At 40.1% G+C, this 20,696-nt stretch overlaps 1 protein-coding gene across 1 annotated transcript; it reads right to left on the bottom strand.

Moving 5' to 3' along the window:
* Window positions 1-17,824: 17,824 nt before the first annotated feature.
* On the bottom strand, window positions 17,825-19,949 carry LOC140856433 (uncharacterized). Its single transcript, XM_073253654.1, has 3 exons — window positions 19,023-19,949; window positions 18,741-18,933; window positions 17,825-18,653 (listed from the first exon to the last, which is right to left on the bottom strand). The coding sequence occupies exons 1-3, from the start codon at window positions 19,395-19,397 to the stop codon at window positions 18,058-18,060; spliced, it is 1,164 nt and encodes a 387-aa protein (XP_073109755.1). The 5' UTR covers window positions 19,398-19,949; the 3' UTR covers window positions 17,825-18,057.
* Window positions 19,950-20,696: the final 747 nt, after the last annotated feature.

Below are 20,696 nucleotides of genomic sequence, written 5' to 3'. Positions count from 1 at the left end.
AGAACATGGGGATTATAGCATTTACTGGACGGTTATTCCATTAACCATCATTAAGGCTGAGTAATGGACCATTCTGGGTGATTATTATGCCCCACGATACGGGTAATTAATAATCATGCCAAATAACTACCGTTTGATTCCTAAATTTGCAGGATTAAGATAGTCGGTGAAGTACCGAGGAAGTTGTTGGTCAAACACCAACGATATGTCGAACTTAATCGATCAGATACTGACTTGGACTTCTTCCATCGATCTAAGTCGCTCCATTCATAATGTTACACACTTAATTGATGGAAAGATGAAGACGAATTTAGTCGGCCAAATGATGAGAATCTACCCCAACGGTCCCCATTATAATACTCTCTAGAATGCGGCGTCTCATAAGAAATCCAAATTTTCATTTAGTTCACACTCATAGACTAGTGAGTTTTAGCAAAGAAACATTGGCACATCAGCTCTAATAGTTCTTTACGTGGTGCTAGAAAGGAGACCAACAACCATCTCTTCAATCCACTGTCCACTTGCAAGAAGCATCTGGCGTTCGCCCAAGGAAAAGCATCTCCATCGTGAGTTGGCCACCCTGTCTTCACTCACTCTGGATGCATTGGCGATCAAGAGCTTTAAATCCTGTATTGGAAAAGACCAGGATGTGCTGGTTCTTGTACTTTACTGGCGAATGTGGATGAAAAGAAGCTCTAGGATTTTTCTCAAAAAATCCATATTTTCAATAATGATCAAATTTCTGAATAATTTCCGGCTGCATGGAAACCTATGTTCGTCGAAAACGAAGAAGGGACATGATACCATCATCCAGGCATGACGCTGTTTTTTAAAATAGGAAGTTTGGACAGTATTTAATGGAAATTACAGATTTTTAAAAAAAAATCGATCATGCTTGTTGTCATGCAGATTATATAGCATCGTGATAAGCATAATGAAAAAGAAGACTGACATTGTAATCAGCTAGGTGCATTACTTGAATAAAGAAGATCCATGCAAGAAAGGCAAGAATCAATCAAGTTGTGAACCGTGCAATGTCCACTAAAGCAGGCATAATTTCAACTCATCTATCAGAATTGTGTGCCAGTCCTCCATCTGAAATCAACATTCAGAGCTAATATTTCTATCAGTGCACTGTTCAGTCTTAGATTTTGCTGCCAAATATGGCAATTTAGAGGTCAATGGGAGTTCTAAAATGGTTTTTTTTTTTGTTTTAATTTTTTAATTTACAAGGCCAAATAAATCTGAATCAATGTGGGATTTCAAGAAATGCCAAACACTGATTGTATTTTTATATTTTGGGATTTCCTGATTAATTTACAAGTTTTTTGTTTTCGATAAACTGTGTGAAGATTTATTATGTAGGACGGTCCAAGGTGGTTTAATAATATTGAACTTGAATTTTGATCAGTCAAAATTTTTGTGGGTTACTTTGTTTCACTTTTGACCTTTTATATATATATATTATTCTCTTCCTTTCAACATGCAGCCTTTTGGGGCTGCATGTACGTTGAGGCATAGATCAAGTTCAATTCATAGATTTGGTGGCTAAGGTTTTGCCACTCCAATACTTGAGGAGAGATGCAATGAACCGGAGATAATTAAAAAGGTGGCAACAGTAAAGCAGAGTGAAATATTTCAACAATCATATTAAAAGTACCTTTGTTTGAGGTGCAGAAGGCCGTCATTGGTCACTGATTACAAAGCGTTTGGCTCTGTGATTGTGGTCATTATTATTAACTCAACATATTATTTAGGTTTGTATAGCCTTTTAATAATACTAGATCATCTAATTTGCAGTTTCATCAGCTCGGTATTGTTTTTCTACATGTTTAGCACCATGGGGTTTCTTTTTACATGATACATGGTGTCTCTTCAGTTGAAGCATTCCTCTGATGCTATTCAAAGAAGTTCCAGAAATGCAGTGTAAAAATTATTTTTAGGCTATGCATCAACAAAGCGTCTCATCCTTCATTGTTTGATGTGACAAATATTTTGAAGTAAGAATCTCACTGAGATTAAAGGGGAAGGCATGCCAACTAACCGCTGCCATGTGTTACTACAACCTACCTGAATAAATAGGAGTATTAGGTCACTAAATGAAAGGTTGGCCTGTGAATAAGAGAATGAATGTTTGGTAGCTGCTGGTGCCGCTAATGATGGTCCATAGCAGCAATAACTCTCTAAATTTGGCATAAATGGCAATAACATTTGCTTAATGGGGTTATGATGTTTAGGCTATGGCAAAAAGCCACTCATCCTTGCTTCAGATTAGATGGCTAGAGAAAGCATTGGTTGATATTGTTATGTTAAATTCATGAGCTAAGATGGAAGGAAAAGATCAGAAATATAAGAGAGATTCTTAAATAAGGTTTCGATGTATATAAAGCTGATATGCTTTCAGTTCATGAATGGCCTTCAAGGAAGCTGCGACTACAAAGCAACTGAAATTGAGAAAGATTTGTTGTCAGAATATACCAAGAGAACTGCTACAACACTTAATGCTTGGCCTTTAGGTCTTCATGAGCGATGGGCCAACTTTGAACTAGCTCAGTTGGGCAGCTGGGCCAAGAGATGGAGGGAGGGACCAGATGTAATATAAGGAGAGACCAGGTGACAACTAAGATAGCTCACCCCTTCCCACCATATCAAAGTGAATCAGGTGAGTACGGTACTCCAGCTCCACCAAAGCACCCATGTCCAGGCATCCAGAAAATCTTTCATTTAATCGACTCCTCGTAAGGCTCGAACCTCGGACATGAGGCATGGATTAATGGCCCGTCCAACTAGGCTACCACCTCAATGGTGGTCCAATTTTTTTTGATAGAAGATATTCTTCTCACGAGGGAGGGATATATATTATATATAATTGTAATATTATTATGTTATTTATATAAAATTAAAAATAATTTTAAATAATTAATTACATCGTTAAGGAATAAAATTAAATTACTAACAATAAAGATATGGTATAATGATATTCTATTAATTATTATGATGATACGATTAATTTGACCTAGTGTTGCTGTCCTTTTCATCTTATTTTGCATGAGCCAAGAAACTTTGGTTGAGGCAAGGGTGCATCACTAAGTTTGTTTGGACAATGGTGCATAGGTGCACCACCCATATTGAACTAGCTGGAAAGATATAGATCAGAAGGAGGATAGAGAGAAGCATGGATCCAAATGTTTTAATCTTCAAAGACTTTCGCCATCGCCATATCATTGGTTAAAGGAGGTAGAACTCGATAAGGATATACCGCTAAGCAACAGTAAAAGAGTGTAGCACTGAGCTATGATATGGGTATAGTGTTGAGTTATAAAAGAAACTCTAAGTTACGCCTGCTCCTAAGTAAAAAAACTAAGATAAAGATAATTTTACTAGATTGATTGTGGAAGAGTCTTTAATATAATGTACAATTCTAAATATTAGTATATAGTAACTAATTTTTTATGGTTGTAATCATATCTGCTTCCATGCCTGACAGTTTTAGTTATAGTTATTAGTTGACTTCTAATAAGTACGTCCTTCAGGATGATCATTTGCACCAACCATTAGACCAATAAAATTTGGTCAGCTGAATTTTTTGCTATATCTTCATTCGGCCTTCTCTATATCAACTTCTTCAACCACTCCACATATTTAAGCTCTAGTGAGATGCTTTTAGTTAGCATCTATTTAGTCATGCATTTGTTCTTCTTCCTTAGGATCTTCCCTAGGCATCTTACACTTGTTCTTTTTTCACCATCTAGCTATTTTGGTGCATATCCCTTACATATCCAAGTAACGATATGGTGTAAACAATATCCTCTACATCCTATTGGTCATTATAGGATTTATCAGCCAATTGGAGCATCAGTATTCAACACTTCAAATAATTATATCTATAGGAATTCCTATCTTTTTTTATTTTTATTTTCTATAATATATTTAAACTAAAACTAAAGTTGCCTTTTCTCACCCTCCTCCTAGCACACCGAGTCTTCCTCCGACGATCCCTTCCTCTCTCCCATGCTTCCTTTCTCCCCTCTCTCTCCCCCTTCCCTGCTCATCCCCCTTCCTCTGTTTCTTATCTTCTTCGGCTATTCTACGATTAGGAGTCGGCGATTTTCGAGACCTCCACTGTGCCCCCCCCTCCTTGAGCCCTTGGCTATTCTCGAGACCTTCCACCCCCCCCTCTGTTGAGCCCCTTGGCTGTTCTCAGCCCTTTTTTTATATCTTCTTGTTTGTTCTCCGATTGTGAGACAGCAGTTTTCAAGACCTCCCCTCTAGTCTCCCATTGAGCCCCTTGGCAGTTCTCGTGGCCTCCCCCCCCCGCACCCCGATGAGCCCATTTTCTCCTCTCTCTCTTTTCTACCAGACGTGTCGGGGGTGTTGCCAGCCTCTTGCGGTTGATTTTCGTTAGTCTATTTTTTTTCTCCTCCGGTAAGGTCCCCCTCTCCTCCCCTTTTCTTCCTTCTCCCTTCATCCGTGAGAACCTCTTTTTTTCAGCTAAGATCTCTTCTCCCTTCCCCTTTTCTTCGATTGGATCCCCTATTCCCCCTTGGTTGTGATCTGCTTCCTCCCTCTCTCTCCTTCCTCTTTTTTTCTATTCCCGTGTCTGAATCAGGGTGTTTAGAGTGGCCCCTTCTCTCCTTCCCTAGCTGGCATTTTTTCGGTGCCCCTTCCCCCTCTGTTCTGTGGCCTTCTACTCTATGGCCTTCTGTTCCTAACACCGATCTCTTCTCGCTCTTCCAACTGGATTTTCTCTTTTGGTCTGCCCTCCTTTGCTTCATTCATTTGGCCAGCCTTCTCACCGTCTTCTGATGATCGGCCTCCCTTCTGCCCTCCTTGCCAGCCTTCTAGGCTTTAGCCTACCGCTGGCCTTTTTTTGGTTCTCCCCTTCCCCCTCGTTGAGCCCCAACCATTCTCCCTCTGGTGATCTTTCTCCAGCTGTTTCCTCCAGCTGGTTTCTTCCCCTGATGTGACTTCTCTGGCTATTATCCCCCTCTTTTTGCCCTCTTTGAACCTGGAGGTTGCAGAGCATCATCGATCTTCTTCCTTTTGTCGCCGATCCTTGTCCCGACTTTCCTGATCTCCTTCTCACCTCTGATGTCGGAGGTTCACAAGGCATCATTGTTCCTCCTCTGGGTTGGGCCCCCTCTCCTTCCCCCTCCTCCTCCTCTCTCAATTGGAATCTTTCCCTCTCTCTCTCCTCTCCTCTTCTTTTTCTCCTTTGATGTAGCACAGAGTCCCTCTTTAATCTCTCTCTTCCTGTGCCAGGATCGAGTATGGCTTCTCTTTCTTCCCCTCTAACATGCTGGCATTTGGCCAACCCTTTCCTTTCTTCCCCTCTGTAGATAGCCAGAGCCTGGGAGACCATGGCTCTTTTCAATGCTCCCTCTTCCCTTAGATCTGAAGCATCTCGAGGTGTGATGACGAAACGACTGCCTTAGCTACGACTGTTGGAGGCATCGTTGATTAGGTCTTCAGTTGAGCAGCCATCAGTCCCTCTTCTTTTACAAGACATATTGATTTGTTGATCTCCTCCGACGGTCATTAGTGTTACTCCATCCCGACGATGACTTGATGATGTTTTCTTTTCAAAATTCAAGTTTAAATTTTTTTTATATTTTGGTGGGATGTTTAGGGTATCTAAAATTTGAAATTTGGTATATTTGGTTTGATGGGAGCTCCTCTTTTTTATTTCTTTTATAATCTCTCCTCTTTTAATAAATTTGGGGTGACTATTGTGCTATGCACATTAGTCTTTTTTACAAAAAAATAAATAAATAAATAAAAATAAAAATAAAAATAAAAAGAGAGAATCGTGTAGCTACATCTTCTCTCTCCTTATAGTGGACACATGTTTCTATAATAGATCATTTCTGAAGGGATACTGCTACTTGATTTATGATTTATGAAGATTCTGTAATCACGATATAGCCTCTCCACTTATGCCTCGGTATGAAGCATTTATCTTCCATATGCCGGATGCCTACATCATTTACATCCTTTTCACAGCAACCCTACTTTAGCTCTTATTTTTTCTTCTATAACTTGTCTTTTTCATCCATTTGTTAGCTGTGGATCAAGATGCTAGGTTCCACGCTAGTGCTAAACAATGTAGAAAAAACCTTGAACACACCAATATCATTAAGAGGGTCAATATTAGGTACTCAGTAGACTCCAATCATCTTATTCTTAGGCCTATGTTTCATTACAGTATCTCTCAATACTTGCTCTTCCTTGCCCGTTCCTTGAAGGAAGCCTTTTTCTATGAAAAGCCAAATTTCAAGAGCTCAATCAAGAATAGTTTGAACCACCACCTAGGGCTCACAAAATATGATCGACCCCAATCCGATCTGTGTTCAATCTACATAAACAGGTTTGGTTTAGGCTAAACAATTTAGATATAAACGATTTGGGTCATAAACGGATCAACCCATTTAACCCATTTAATAAGTGGATCGATTGAGTTTTAGATATCTGACCCATTTAACCCATTTAATATTCAGATCGGGTTGAGTCAGATAACCCATTTAATCTATTTAACCTGTTTAACTTATTTTTGATCCATTTAATCTGACCTGTTTAACCTGTTTAATCCATTTAAGACTCGTTTAACATATTTAAAATCTATTTAATCTATTTCTGACTCATTTAACTCGATCTGTTTAACTTAACTCGTTTAACCTTTAATCCTTTAACTTAATTTGACCTATTTAATAAACGGATTAAACGGATCGGATTGGATTATCTGTTTAATAAATAGGTTGGGTTTAAATTTAATTTTTGATCCGTTTAATAAATAGATCGAATTTGGATTGACGATTTTTTGATCCGATCCATTTATGACCCGATCCGATCCGATTGCCACCCCTATCACCATCACTTGTGACCCACTAAAAGTCTTGTCTGGAGTAAAATTGGGTTGAACAGAAAGGGCTATTTGGGAAACCAATGGATTTTTTTTTTTTTTTTTTTTTTTTATCATTTTCAACGTCTCCTCCCATAGCCAATCGTCCTTTAGTCCTAGTGGTTGTAAACTTCCGCGGTCACCTACTTCTTGCACTTAGTTTTTTAAATTTGGTATATCCAGTCATAGTCTTTTAGACTTAGGATTTCTTTTTAACATCTGCCCTACCGAAGAGAAATTCAATGCAAATATGCTAATCGATATCTCTCCAAATAATTTCGGCCTTGACTTCGATATGAGTGCGAAATATACATTCTTCATTTCACAATTTTGTTATCATACTAGACCTATCATCATGATTGAGTATACTACCTTCTTCCTATTTTGGATCTATAAGTTTTTTTTCTGTTGTCATTCAGTGAAAGTAATAAAGGCTCACCTTCAACTGGCAGTTGCGATCGAGAATTGGCCTATATCCTTTAGGTCTTTCATTTTGGGCTACTTATATTAATGCCTAAAAGACCTTAACTTAAGAATTTGGTGCCGTAGGAGTCCTCTCTGTATCCTTCAAATTGGGCTCCATACTTATTTTCTAGATGTTCATCCTTCGGCAGATATTCTGGAACTACTCTTCTTGGTGTTCGCTTTGCCCAACTGGTGAGACTGACTCTTTCTTTTGCTAAATATTTAATAAGTTCTTTTACTCATCAAAATACTATCTTTCTTTATATATTCCTTCAAGCTCCGAAGCTCTCTTGGCTCCTTCCTCGATTTGACATGATCCTAGAAGAGATTGAAGCTATCAGCGCCCATTGGAGGTATACTTTCTGGTGTCTTGTGACCTCCATGTCAGCTCAACCATTAAGCACTACGGCAACAATATGTGACAGTGAACAATATTATCCGAACTACTTTGCCAGTCAATTCAGTCTTGCTCGAGCAACCTTTTGTTTGTCTTTCTTATGTTTGAACAAATTCTATTATGATTGGCTTTAAGATCTTGTAGAAGAGATCAAAAGGTATAAATAATTTTATAAGATAAGTTCGCCGGGCCTTTGAAACCTACCAATGACGAACGAATGAGAAAAGTCAAGCATCAGAGTTGTGAGCTGAATTTGAGGCAAAATATGTGGCCAAGAGACGGTGGTCAGGTCGGCATGCTACTGATCAGCTTCAGCCATAAAATTCTATGCTTGGTTGGGCAAATGTTGACCTAATTATTCCTTGACTAAATTTAGATTGCTGACTTGATAGCTTCCAATACCTTCATTATGAATAGCTCGATCACTCTGACCAAATTATGTTGCTCCAATTGTGAGCGGCCAGTCTTTCAAAAAGTGGTATCTATAGCACGCATCCACAAGGGTGAAGGGTGTGTCTTACATGATTTTCTTTATTTATTTCTTCACTAGATTGATCCTTTTGTTATACCCTACAGCTCCTCTCTTAGCACTACCCATTCGACTTGCCCAACCCAGGCCGAACCTTCATCGGCTCAGCCTAAGCCTTTAAAGTGGAAAAAGATGGTGGCCTCCAAGCCTAAGTCGTAAATGCCAGTCATTTGCTTGATTTGTTCCAAGTGGAGGCATATAGATAGCTAGAATGGCAAGACGCCTTCTATCCTTTGGTGATCTAGGAGGACGAACGATCGGAAACGGTACCTACCGATGATGTCCCTATCTCCACTGACTCTACTAGCATCATTGTCGCCTCCATTTGATCCTATTCCTCTTTCCAGGATAAATGGGCAAAGCTTCATAAAGTACTATCCCAATTTTTGGAAGAACCATCATGAGCTCCTGAAGACTTCCTTAGTCAACCTCCTCATAACTCTGCCACTCCACTGGATCAACATGAGCTCGTTGTCCCTCCTGCTCAATTGGCACCAACCGAGCTTCTATATGACACTCTGCCAGACCTAGAACCAACTCCTGGTTTGAATGTGATGGCTCCAAGTCACGATGTTAGCCCAGCAGAAACTTCTCACCTAGTCTCTTCCACCACTACCTAAGAGATAAAGGTATATAACATCTTTTATCTTCCTGTTGCTCAGTCTTAATTTGATGAGAGACTTTCTTTTTTGCAGGTTGGTGGAGATAATAGTTGTTCAATTCTCAATTTGCTACCTAGGTGAAGTTAGTTGTACATATCATGATTTTTTTCAACAGCCCGGCCCTCATCGAGTCCTTTAGTCGATATATATCGCACAAGCAAAGAGGATCATTTGAGGTGTCATTGAATTGAACCATGATGACTTAGGTTGTTGTAGGAAGATAGTGGAGCTCCGAGGTGTGATCAAGTCCTTGCTGCAGACTACTTATCAGTCAAGTAGCAAATATGACCGATTTGAGAAGCTGGCTTTCAAGCTTTTCCTAGATGTGCCACACTATAGTTACGGCAACTAAAGAAGTTGTTAAGCTGCATCCCAAAGTGAAGAGTTCGAAGTCGACATAGCTATGCTGAAAGACCAAGATATCCTATGGAAAAGTTCTTGTGATCGTCTAGAATCTGAAGTTACTTTAACCAAATAGCTAATCACTTCCATGGACGTTCCATTGATAGATGCTCATATGAGGCTAACGAGATTGAAGGTGAACCTTGCTAAGGAGACAAGGGCCCACAAAGTAAATCAGCTTTGGCTAAAGCACATGCCAAACTTCAAGACTATGTGTCATGATGGCCAAAGCAATTGGCCATGCTTTGGTGAAGATGGCCAAAGCAGACGAGTTAGCCAAGCAATTGCAACACAAATGGGAGCATATTAAGGATATTGCTAAAATCCTTTAGATCCTTTTCACATTGCAAATTTCACATAATGATGTACCCAGCCTTCAGATGAGAGCAGGGTATTACTTTTTTATATTGTCTCTTGGCCAAGATTCTGTAGAACATACTATTGGTAATAATATATACATTCCTATATTACTTCTCCTTTCAGATCAAATTCATCACTTTTTTGATCTTTTGGCAGATCTTTGTTCACTATCAAGATCCACACCACCCATAATCCACATCAAGATCCTTGATTAATCATAAAGTTTAGTACCAGGCTGAATCAGCCCTTACATTGTCATGTTGCCCGTAGGATATGTGATATACATCACATAGAGAAGCTCCTTGGATAAGGTTGTCCTGTAATCCTTGTGATGCTCACAGTTCATATTATGAGATCGCTATATTCTTGCTCTTCGCTCCTAGGATAATGATCAAGAACTAATATTGACAAGAATTTGCTAACTTCATACCGGCAAGTCTTTGTACATCACTATGACCGACAATCTCAAAGTTTTATCCAGGTATTGAGGAAAGCATCTCTTGATGGTTCAAGCTACTATAACTTTGTTGGCATGACTTCCGCGATATCTTGATCACTAGATTTCGAGGCCTCCATGGTATTGTCTTCAGTTGTTATCTCTTGACGAGCCAAAGTCTCCAACTCTTGCTTTTCATATACTATAGTCCATCCACATGTTGGCTGATAAACTCATTCGTCCATTACAAGCATGGGCTCCATTGTCTTCACCATAGGATTCGCTAAAATACACTATGGCTTTGCATAATAGCTTTTAACTATGGTAACAAATATTTCAAACCACCCGCTGCCAGAGTCGAAGATGGTTCTTACCACTCTAAAAGTGGCCTTAGGATAGTAAATGCTTTTTCTGCAGCTATTTTCTTAGCTTCATTTGATAGGGGCATGATGACAAACTATACAATTGTCCCATTGGAAATAGCATGATACTGACTCCATAAGGTCCTATCGGGCATGCTAGCAAACTCTTTACTGCCCTTTCTGTCCCATTCTGAGTAAGCCATGGAACTTGGAATCCCTAGAAAACCCAGTTGGTTGGAGCAAAGGGCACACTGCCAAGCTTATTTGAGCAAGGATACATAGGCATGTCATTGACATTGGACTAGCCAAAAAGATGTAGGTCTAAGAAGGATAAAGAGTTGCATGGATCCAGCTACTTTGACGTTCAAGGATTTTGCCACTATGACATCATCATTCAAAGGAAACAGAATTAGATAGAGGTGTATAGCTCTACGTTATGGTAGGAAGGTTTAGTGTAAGATTACAATAAGCATGTAGTGTTGGGCCACGGTAGCAATTCTAAGTAATGCTTCATTCTAGGGTAAAAAACTAAGATAAAGATAAGGATATTTTGATTGGATTGATTATTGAAGGATTTTTAATCTAGTGTACCACTGTAATATTTATATTAGTACATAATGACTGCCTATTTTGACGATTGTAATGATGTTCGCATCATAATTATGATAACTATTCCCAATTATCTTCCACTAAATATATTCTTTGATATGAGCAGTGCACCAACCATCAAATCAATAACATTTTATCAATCAAATTTCTTGCCATATCTCCATTCAATCTACTCTAAATCAACCTTTTTGTAGTCCTACATATTCGGCCTCCAGTGAGATGCTTTAGTTAGCTCCGATCTGGTGGTGCATTTGGTTTTGGCCCTTAGGATATTTATTGGAGGTGTGTTGTGTCTGTGCTCTTCTCACAACATAGCCACTTTGGCGCATCTCCCATGTGTCCATCCGAGCAAGGATTTGGTGTAAACGCTTAGTATAGAACATTGAATTACAATAAAGTGGAGATTGAACCATTTTGCTATGAGTTTCAATGTTTAGTAAATATGGTTAATACATTAACTATTAAGGTATACAAGTATAATATTATTAAATTTATGATAATCCAATACAATCTTTTCAAAAATAATTTAAATTAATACTCCACATAGATATCATTTGATAATATTATTTTTTTAGGTTACTATAAAATATTAAGTATGCATGAAATAATAACTTATATACAGCTCAATTTCTCATATCAATGGTATATTTTCCTCTTTTCCTATCATTTAAATTTTTACCTTGATAAGAGGACCAAAGGCTCGAGTCATCATGGCTACAAAATTTTTAAATATATTTATTTTTCTATACCCATATCAATTTTTTTACTTATTATATGTATTAAAAAAATGTCATAGTATTCCTTGTTTTATGATGTAATGCAACGAGTACTTGCTATGTGATTGGTATTTACAAGATTGTCAATGTAGTTATTGTTCATGTGAGCTAGTATTTTCATACCATGCTCAGAATCTCTCTTTCAGAAATTTTTGTCTCATATGTTTGTCTTGCCATGTGAAAAGAATTGTAAACTTGCAATCAAGAAATATTAGTTATTCAGCCACATTGAGGCCCAAAAAATGTAGATATCTACAATATAAGTTAGCCATATCAATAAAGATATTAATAAAAGAAATATATAGTATTTTATAAGACTAAGAATCTATTTGGAAACATTCCGCAGGATCCTGCAAAACTGACCAAAAGAGATAAAACAGTAGGAATGGAGGGAGAGGGGGAAGGGGATCACTAGATCACCCACACACATACTCTCTCTCTCTCTCTCTCACTCTCACATGCACTCTGAATTATATTCTACATCAGAAAAAAACTAAGAGCTTATTTGAAAAATCGAACCAAAATAGACTAGATCTCCTCCTGCATTCTTATATTGGGCAATCTATTTGGATATTATCCATAAGAACTCAACATATATACTGCTAGTTCAATTTTTATGGGAGGGAAAAAAAGAACAAAAAACTTCATGAATCTTTGCTTTCTGCTTGCAAATCAAGAGATCTACAAGCAAAGATTTAGCTTAAAAAAAGGACTATAGATGAGATAAATTAACGGATCCGATTTCCGAAGGATATTATTCAGACCTAAATTGGTTTTTCATCTGAGCCATAAATCCCGGTGTCATATCGGATAATATATCATAATTATTGCTTTATACCAGCAGATAGGGCCATTGTTTGCCACCTTTCCCTAGGACGCGCCTTTTGGGCCCGACTACCGTCATGCATGCGCGTATTTGGTACCGCGTTCTGGCACAAGCACAAGATATCGGTTGAGATGGTACCATTGGGAGCCTGAAACTCGTACAAAGAGTACCAGGCTCTTGGGATCTCTGCACGAGGCCGTCACAGAAGCTCTTCTGTTTCCTAAGCAAGTTGGATTCCATTTGGTTTAAAAATATATAATAATTAATGAAGCAAGAGTTGTTGAAGATGCATATATTATCCAGAGTCGTTATGGTTTGTAAATCCATCGTCCACTGTGGAAGTTTAAATCTCACGTATCCCGTGGTTTTGGAGTTGCTTTCAAGTTAGCGACAAGATGTAAGCGCCTAAAAGTAATACTACAAACTGGTCCCCCACCCCCAAAGCTGAAACGATTGCATATTATTGTTTAATACTTATTGGTCAGTCCCTCAAGCCCAAACTATTGCCTGACATTGTGAAACTTGTGCTATAGGCTTCACACCTACTTTGCTAAGTATCCTAAAATGGAGTCCTTTTCCCTCACCCCCTATTGACGCAAAACCAATTGCAGAACCTGCTAGAGAGCATGATGCAATTGTAACACCACCTTTGATCATCAATAGCTCCAAATGTGAAACAAATTAATCAACTTCACTGCCACTGACCAATGACTGATGAGGAGCGAAGCAGTTCCATAACATCAAAGAATCCATTCTCTTCAAACCAGATTAATTGTATGATTGATCGAGTCAAAATAAATTACCTGAGTTAGAACAGTATGACTATGCAAGCCTAGTAGGTTTTTTTATACTTTGGATCATATTGAATGTAGAATGGACATTTCATTGGCAGGACTTGGGCTCCCCAGCCAGAAGGACAGTTGAGAGTCCCCATTTGAGAGGGAGGTCCCAAAAATAATTGATCATGGAAAAATAATGCATTGAAAGGTGAACTGAATGCCCACCTAACATGCTACACCTCAGGAATGGAGTTGAGGATTACCTGCCCATATCCTCCTCCATGGATAGGGTTTGTCCCCCTAGAGTGGTCCAACCCATTTTTTCCCCTTAACCCTTTGATCTCTGATGCCAGTAGTTGGTCTAACCCACCTAAAGGTTGTGGTCCTCCCACTGGGCAACATATATAGCGTGACGCTGCCTCAGAGAAAATATATATAGCGTGACGGGGTCAAGATTCCTAGCCCATACGGTGAGCCTGTCTTGAAGTAAAACTAAAACGAAATTTGGTGACAGAGATGACGACATAGCTGCCAAAATGGGCTCGAGTGCGGTCGTTTTCATCCTTCCTTCCGAGGGATTATTTCCGGAGGCCAATCAGCCAGGCCTCAGCGTTAGCATCAGAAGATGGCTTGGTTAAAGGAATACAGAGGGCTCAGCCCCTTGTTTTCATAGAATACAATGCAAGGACAAGAGGACAGCAGACTGAATTGAGTAAGTTTTGTGAGTGAGCCAAGCTTTGGATTCTCTCAACTTATAAACTAAAGGCCAAACCAGCCTGAGCTCAGCTGATTGATATTCTTCTCTCCTCGGAATGGTCCAAAACCAACTACACTTCTCCATAAATATATAAAAAATCACATCAAGACTTTATACGTCTAAATCAGTTAAATGAAATGACTTCTGGGTCAAGTGTTAGTTTACATTTAGAGGGCACTTGGTTTCCGATCAAAATCAAAATTGAGATAAAAATCAGGATGACCGTATCTTCCTTACGATCGAAATTAGAATAGAGTTTAAATACTAAATGCGAGTAGGAATTGGCTTTCAAAGGATTGGGTGTTTTTATAGTTCTAAATTAAAATAAAAATAATTTTTTTTTCGTTGAAATTAAAGTTATTCATTTTCATTCTCGTTTCTGAGTTTACTTTTTTCCAACTGGACATGTTCTGATCTTCTGCGAACCAACAATTATTTGAGATCATCAACTGAGAATGGAGCTGATCTTCGTGTCTAGCTTGGCCCGTGATTAGATGGGCTTCAAACTGTGCTGCACATTCGAGTGGTGGTGTACAAACATCACCACACACATCATTTGATACAGACGTTTCTAAAATATGCCTGGCCCGTCCGTGTACTCAACTAACCCCATTAATTATAGTAAGATTTGGCGACTGAACGTGTACATATATATATATATATATATATATATATATATATATATATAGGATTTGATAAAATCCGGATGGACCATCTATATCAGGTTAAAACCTTTATCTTGATCGAGTAAATATAGAAATTGTATCGGATTGAAATCCTTATCTTAATCGAATGATGCATCAAGATTACTGTAAGGCAAGATCAGTTGTCGTTTATAGACTGTGTGTGAAGGCCGCTCCTGAGACACAGATGCTTAAAATTTTAAAAGCAACTAACACAAATCTCTCGAGATAAACTTCAAAAAAATAGTTGAAGAGATTTTTCAAAATATTTTTAATAAATAAATTTAAAATAAAAATTAGTTATAAAAATTTTTAATTTCACATCAATTTAAAATTTTTTTAAATTTTTTTTTAAAAAAATATATTGACAAAAATCAGTAACAATTAATCCTCGTTAAAGGAGATGAATATTTTGAAAAAACTCCTAAAAAGATATCGTGAAATGTTCTATTAGTAGAATAAATTTTATTTCTTTAGTAAAATTTAAAGTTTTAATTTTTTGAAGAATTTTTTTCTTTGTATATATTTTGAGATTTTGTTTGAGTTATTTCTTCTTTCAGAATTATTGTTTCTTTTAAAAATTTTAAATATATTATAAATTTAAATTTATTATTTTTTTATTAAAATAATAATATATTATACATATATATTGCTGTGTTTCACCTACGCACTCACGTGCATCCACACGACTTAACAAGCTCTGTTTACCGACTGCTGGCTCCTGAACTCTGATGGGGATGTAAAGAAGCCGGGGCGGCTGCGATTCGCCGGCATGCTTTCAATACCCAACAGACCGGGCACCGTAACGTCGCTGTGTCCATCATTTTCAGGCTAATGGTTAAAGGCTTTAGGGCATGGAAGGTGGGCCTGGTGGGGGCCATCGTTGCTCACCGTACAAAAGGATCCAGAAAAAAGCATGATGAGTTTGGTTCAAGGGGTTAGATAAACGAGAGCAAAAGAAATAGATTGGATGGGTCATGGATAGAGGGGGTTCGGATTGTATCTTTTGCACGAGGAAATTATCGGTCCTTTTTTCGAGATGTCACTGTTAAATCACGAACATGGATAGCAATTCGATTGTTTTTCCCTTCCGCTCTGTTTATCTAGATCTCAAAGTAGATATTATGCGAAATTCGTTGACGAAATCACTCTCATGTAAAAAAAATACAATCCAAAAAATGTGAATGATATTCAAAAACTCAATAATTTCATCTGAATATTTTATAATAATTAAAAATTTCAAATAAAATTTTTGATAATTTTATAATATTTAATTCGGATTTTAGCATCTGATTTCTTCTCCTACTAGACTCAAATTTAGCTATATTGGAACCTCTGATGACCCAAATATTGAAAAGACAAACTACATATATCTAGAAATATAAAGAAAATTGACAGCATGATTTGTGTGAGTTCTTTCTAATGCATTTCTTAACTCTCAAATATTATTATTTTAGTTCCCAAAACCAACTAATATTTAAATTTTGATTATATTTCAACCAAAACATAAATAGAGACTCTCATCTATTTGGAAAGTGATTAATTTTTTTTCAAAATCAATCATTCTTTTTATACTGCCCGATGTAAAATAGATTATTGTGACAATGATATTTTTAATTTTATAAATTATTAACTTTTGATCAGTTGGCCAACTAAAATTACGTATTAAATTTAATCTCCAATAAACTTGAATCCAAATTAAAATCCAATTATTAATGAGTTGGGGTATGAATTCACATCTTATCTATTGGATGGAGATCTGAATTCAAATTCAAACTCCACTTTTTTTCCTCATTTTTAACAAGTTCGAGTGTTGGATATATAATTTACCTAATTGGAATCCGACCGTTACTTTCCCAAAAGTAAATATTGTAATTACAATAATTACTATTTTGTTATCAGTAGTATTAATATAAGATAGTAGTCACTACTGTTTGCCATCATTAGAAGGCCCTGGATTTGCTCTGCCGATGGTATTTAATTCACGCCTTCTCCCTCTCTACCGTCCCAACCCCTCCGCTGGCAGAAAGTGGAAGGGGGCCCCACGCCAAACGGCGTAGCACGGTCTTTCGAAAATTTTACAGTTTCTTCTCGGCAACATTTGTGTGTACAAATAGGAAAAGGTCGTGCAATGATTGTAGTGGGGAGGGAGGGGATGTCACCATCGTGGAGACAAGACGGGGAAGGGGGAGCGTCCTGGAGCAGCTTTACTAATGGCACCACTGGCCCGTGGGAGCGGTACCGGTACGATGGGATGGGACGGGACGTTAACATGGGCCGTTAGGGTCCCCAGTATTGTTTATTTTTTTCTGCGCATATTAGCTCCTAGCATAGGCAGAGGTTAACGTGCGCAAGGAAACTAGGTAGGTAAAGGGAAAAGGACAGCACGTAATTTTCAATGCTTTCCCGCCCCTGCCCTTGGCTTCCAAGGCCTGGGAAGTTTCCAGATAGGGGTGGTTTCGTCAATTCGTCAATCCGGTTCGAACCGGGAACGAGCGCTTCTCCTCTGGCATGTCCGATATGTGATCCGGGAGAATCACGCAATTCCCATGGACTAGTTTTATGCGTTCACACTCACGGTCACGGCGTCGAAGACGCACGAGCCTGCGTCCTCCGTTCCACTCCGTTGTCGTTTTTATTTTTAATACTAATAAAAGAATAAACATATATGGGACAGAAAGATATAAAGTAAAAAGGGAGGAGAGAGAAACCTTTATTCTACCCCTGGTCTCTCGCCGTCTCCCTTCAAGAAACCGCCATCGCCGAGGCTTGGCCGGTGCGACATAAAGAGCAACAACATGAACAAACATAAAAATTATTTTTATTTAAAACTCAGAAGCAACATGCCAACATTTAAAACAAATAGTATAAACGCGTACCAGATGCTGCGGGGCGGGGTGGGCCCAGTTATTTATTTAAAACGAAATGTTATTTTATACTATTATTATTTATGATAACATACTAGTCGACGGGCGAGTCTCTTCTTACAACAAGCCTACGAAAGGGGGAAAGAAAGAAAAGGATAAGGTGATTTTTCGGTTATAGTCATATATATTATATATAGTTTTCTCTCAGCGAAAAAAAAAAAAAAAAAAAACAAAACAAAACTTCGAAAATTAGGGCTCGTCTCGGAGAACGGAAGACAACCCAGTGACGACCTTCGCCCCCCTCTGGACCGCCTTCGGTTTCACCGCCGGCGGCTCCCACGACGACACCACTTCTGTGACCCCCTCCTCCGCCGTCTCCGCCTCGGCGATGGGTATGGGTTCCTCGGCCTCGCCGGAGGACTGTATGGCAGAGATCGAACCGATCGCGCCGCCATCGCCGCAGCTGTTGTCATTCTTCTTCCCATCTTCCGAATCTCCCCTCGGTTCGACTTCACCTTCACCATTCGATCGTTGTGTTGGTTCTGGGGGGATGATCGGGGCCGTCCGCTCGAAGGGGGAGAGCCACTTGGCCCGCATGTACTCGAGCTTCCGCCACGGCGGGAAGTGGAGGCCCTTCTTCTTGAGGCTCTGCCGCGCCGCCTCGCAGGCGACGGCGACGATCTGCTGCAGCCGGTCCTCCTTGCCGACAAAGACGGACGGCAGCGATTGCAGCACCGCCCGGTAGATCTTCGTCGACCGTGCGATCTCGAACTCCGATCGGAAGTCCACGTCCACCAGCAACCTCTCCCCGCCCGCTACGATCACGTCCACGTACTCGTACTCCCCTGCCATCGAGTCCAACCTAACGACGTCAATCGATCGAACGAACAAAAAGAGTAAAAAAATTAACGGCGATTTGGATCGAAATCTACCGGCCGGAAAGGAAGGGGACTTCTCCCAGCGAGACTTGCAGATGGCGGCGTCGTAGCCGAGAGCGCGGAGGCCGTCGGCGACGGCCCGTCGGGAATCTTCTTTCCCTTTGCCCATCTTGGTAAAATTCTCCATGATGTTCGATGCGTCCGCCAAGAGATTCCTCTCCGCCACGCTCGTGCAGAGCACCAAACCCTATAGAAGAGATCGATTCGATCGAGATGAGTAAAGATTGGGGATCCTTTAGAATGAGAACCGATCGGACATCGAAGTATTTCTTGTACCTTGACGACCTCGGCAGCATCGGAGGAGGTAGCGATGATCGGAGAGGGGTCGCCGCCGGGGAAGTCCGCGTCGTCGTCAGACGTCTCGTCGCAGTTGCCGTGGAAGCAGTTGCAGCGGTGGCGGCCGCAGCGGGACGGCTTCTCGCTGCTGTCCTCCATGAAGCTCTGGACCATCTTGTCCAGGCACACGGAGCTGGGCTCCGGATCGCCGGCGGCGGCGACGAGTTTCTCCGCCGACGAGATCCTCAGCACCGCTGGAAATTGGAATTGCCGCTCAAAAAGCCGCTTCAGCCGCGATTTCCCCACCGGTTTGGCCGGCTCGCTCCTCACCATCCCCTTCGCATCGATTGGCTGGATCTTCATTGGAAACGGCATGGTTTCACAAAATCCAAACACCCTCGCCCCTTTACCTTTTCCTCTCACCTCAAGCAATAGAAATCGAAAGAAAACCGCTAGTGCTCCATTTGCAGAGCTCGGAAGCCCAAAATCCCCACTAAATCGAGGGGGAAAATGGTGGAATCGGAGCTCTGACGCAAGATTACAAGAAATGCTAATTATAGAACCCTCCGGAACCGACTCCAGAGCTCGAATTAAAAGCGACAACCAAGAAACCTTGGAATAAAAAAAAAAAGGCGATCAAGAACTCATTAAATCAAAGGCTGGGAATACAAAAAGATCAAGAGATCCCGATCGATGCCATCAATACGCCATCCCTGCTGCAATCGCCGTGTTCGATTTCCGAAGCAAGAAAGAATGGAATGACTTCCATCACCATAAAGCATGTCACTTTCGGCGGTCTCCGGCGACCGTCCGGCGATCCTACCGGTCGGAACATTCGAATCTCCCCTCCATACCTTCAGTTTTCTTTTTTTTTTTTCTAATTTTCTTTTTTGTTTCTCCGGCGAGGGGGATCGACGCGTTGGGGACCAGCTCTGGGCGAAATGAAGAGCGGAGGGGGGAGAAAGGTGGGGTTTTAAAGGAAGAATTGGGGGAGTGGGAGTGATGACAAGGACGTGTTTGTCCACTTGGACGCTGACGTGGCACAGGTTAATCCTTAACCGCAGAGGTCCTGTAGCTCGGCTACGTGGCGGCGTTTTGGGGACTGTTTCGACCCTTCCACCACGATCTCACCACGTGTCCCCTCACGTGATATTTATGAGGCCTTCCAGAGCAAAAAGTCTATGTTGCCCCGTTCTCTTCCGGGCAATTACTTACTGCCGTTTGGTGAATCTGGACGGTGTCGGTGTGGTTTAGACCATCGGGCGGTGGCATTTTCGTAGCTATCTGATTTAATAGGGGTAGTTGTGGAGGAGAATGATATGCGAGGGTTTTATTCTGCTGTTCCTTTCAGCCAGTACCAGCGAGCGGTTTCCGGCCGTGGTCCGACGGCTTACACTTGGGACGGCTTAGACCTTGCCACGTGGTTCTAGAACGTTACTGCCTCATCTCTAGAACTCACCAGAAAATTATTATATAATAATAATAATATTGATAGGAGAAGGGTTCATGATGAGACGCAAGGGGAAGTAATTTAATAATGATAATCCCCAGGGCGTTTTCCAATAATTAAACGAATAATTCTATGATAGCGTGTGGGGTATGTAGTCCTATGGACCCATCAATTGATGAAAGCTTACACTCAAGCTTTGCTTGCCACAAAACCAGGCCTATTAA

This window comes from Elaeis guineensis, chromosome 3, assembly GCF_000442705.2.
Source record: "Elaeis guineensis isolate ETL-2024a chromosome 3, EG11, whole genome shotgun sequence".
In the NCBI taxonomy this organism is placed as follows: Eukaryota; Viridiplantae; Streptophyta; class Magnoliopsida; order Arecales; family Arecaceae; genus Elaeis; species Elaeis guineensis.
This window is presented reverse-complemented; position numbering and strand designations above follow the sequence as displayed.

What these genes read in the sequence shown, in the direction of transcription:
- LOC140856433 (XM_073253654.1), bottom strand. Translation starts at nt 19,397, where the DNA reads ATGCCGTTTCCAATGAAGATCCAGCCAATCGATGCGAAGGGGATGGTG. An exon ending in ATGCTGCCGAGGTCGTCAAG is followed by an intron (nt 18,934 to 19,022) that starts GTACAAGAAATA and finishes TCTCTTCTATAG; the next exon opens with GGTTTGGTGCTCTGCACGAG. An exon ending in GTCCCCTTCCTTTCCGGCCG is followed by an intron (nt 18,654 to 18,740) that starts GTAGATTTCGAT and finishes ACTCGATGGCAG; the next exon opens with GGGAGTACGAGTACGTGGAC.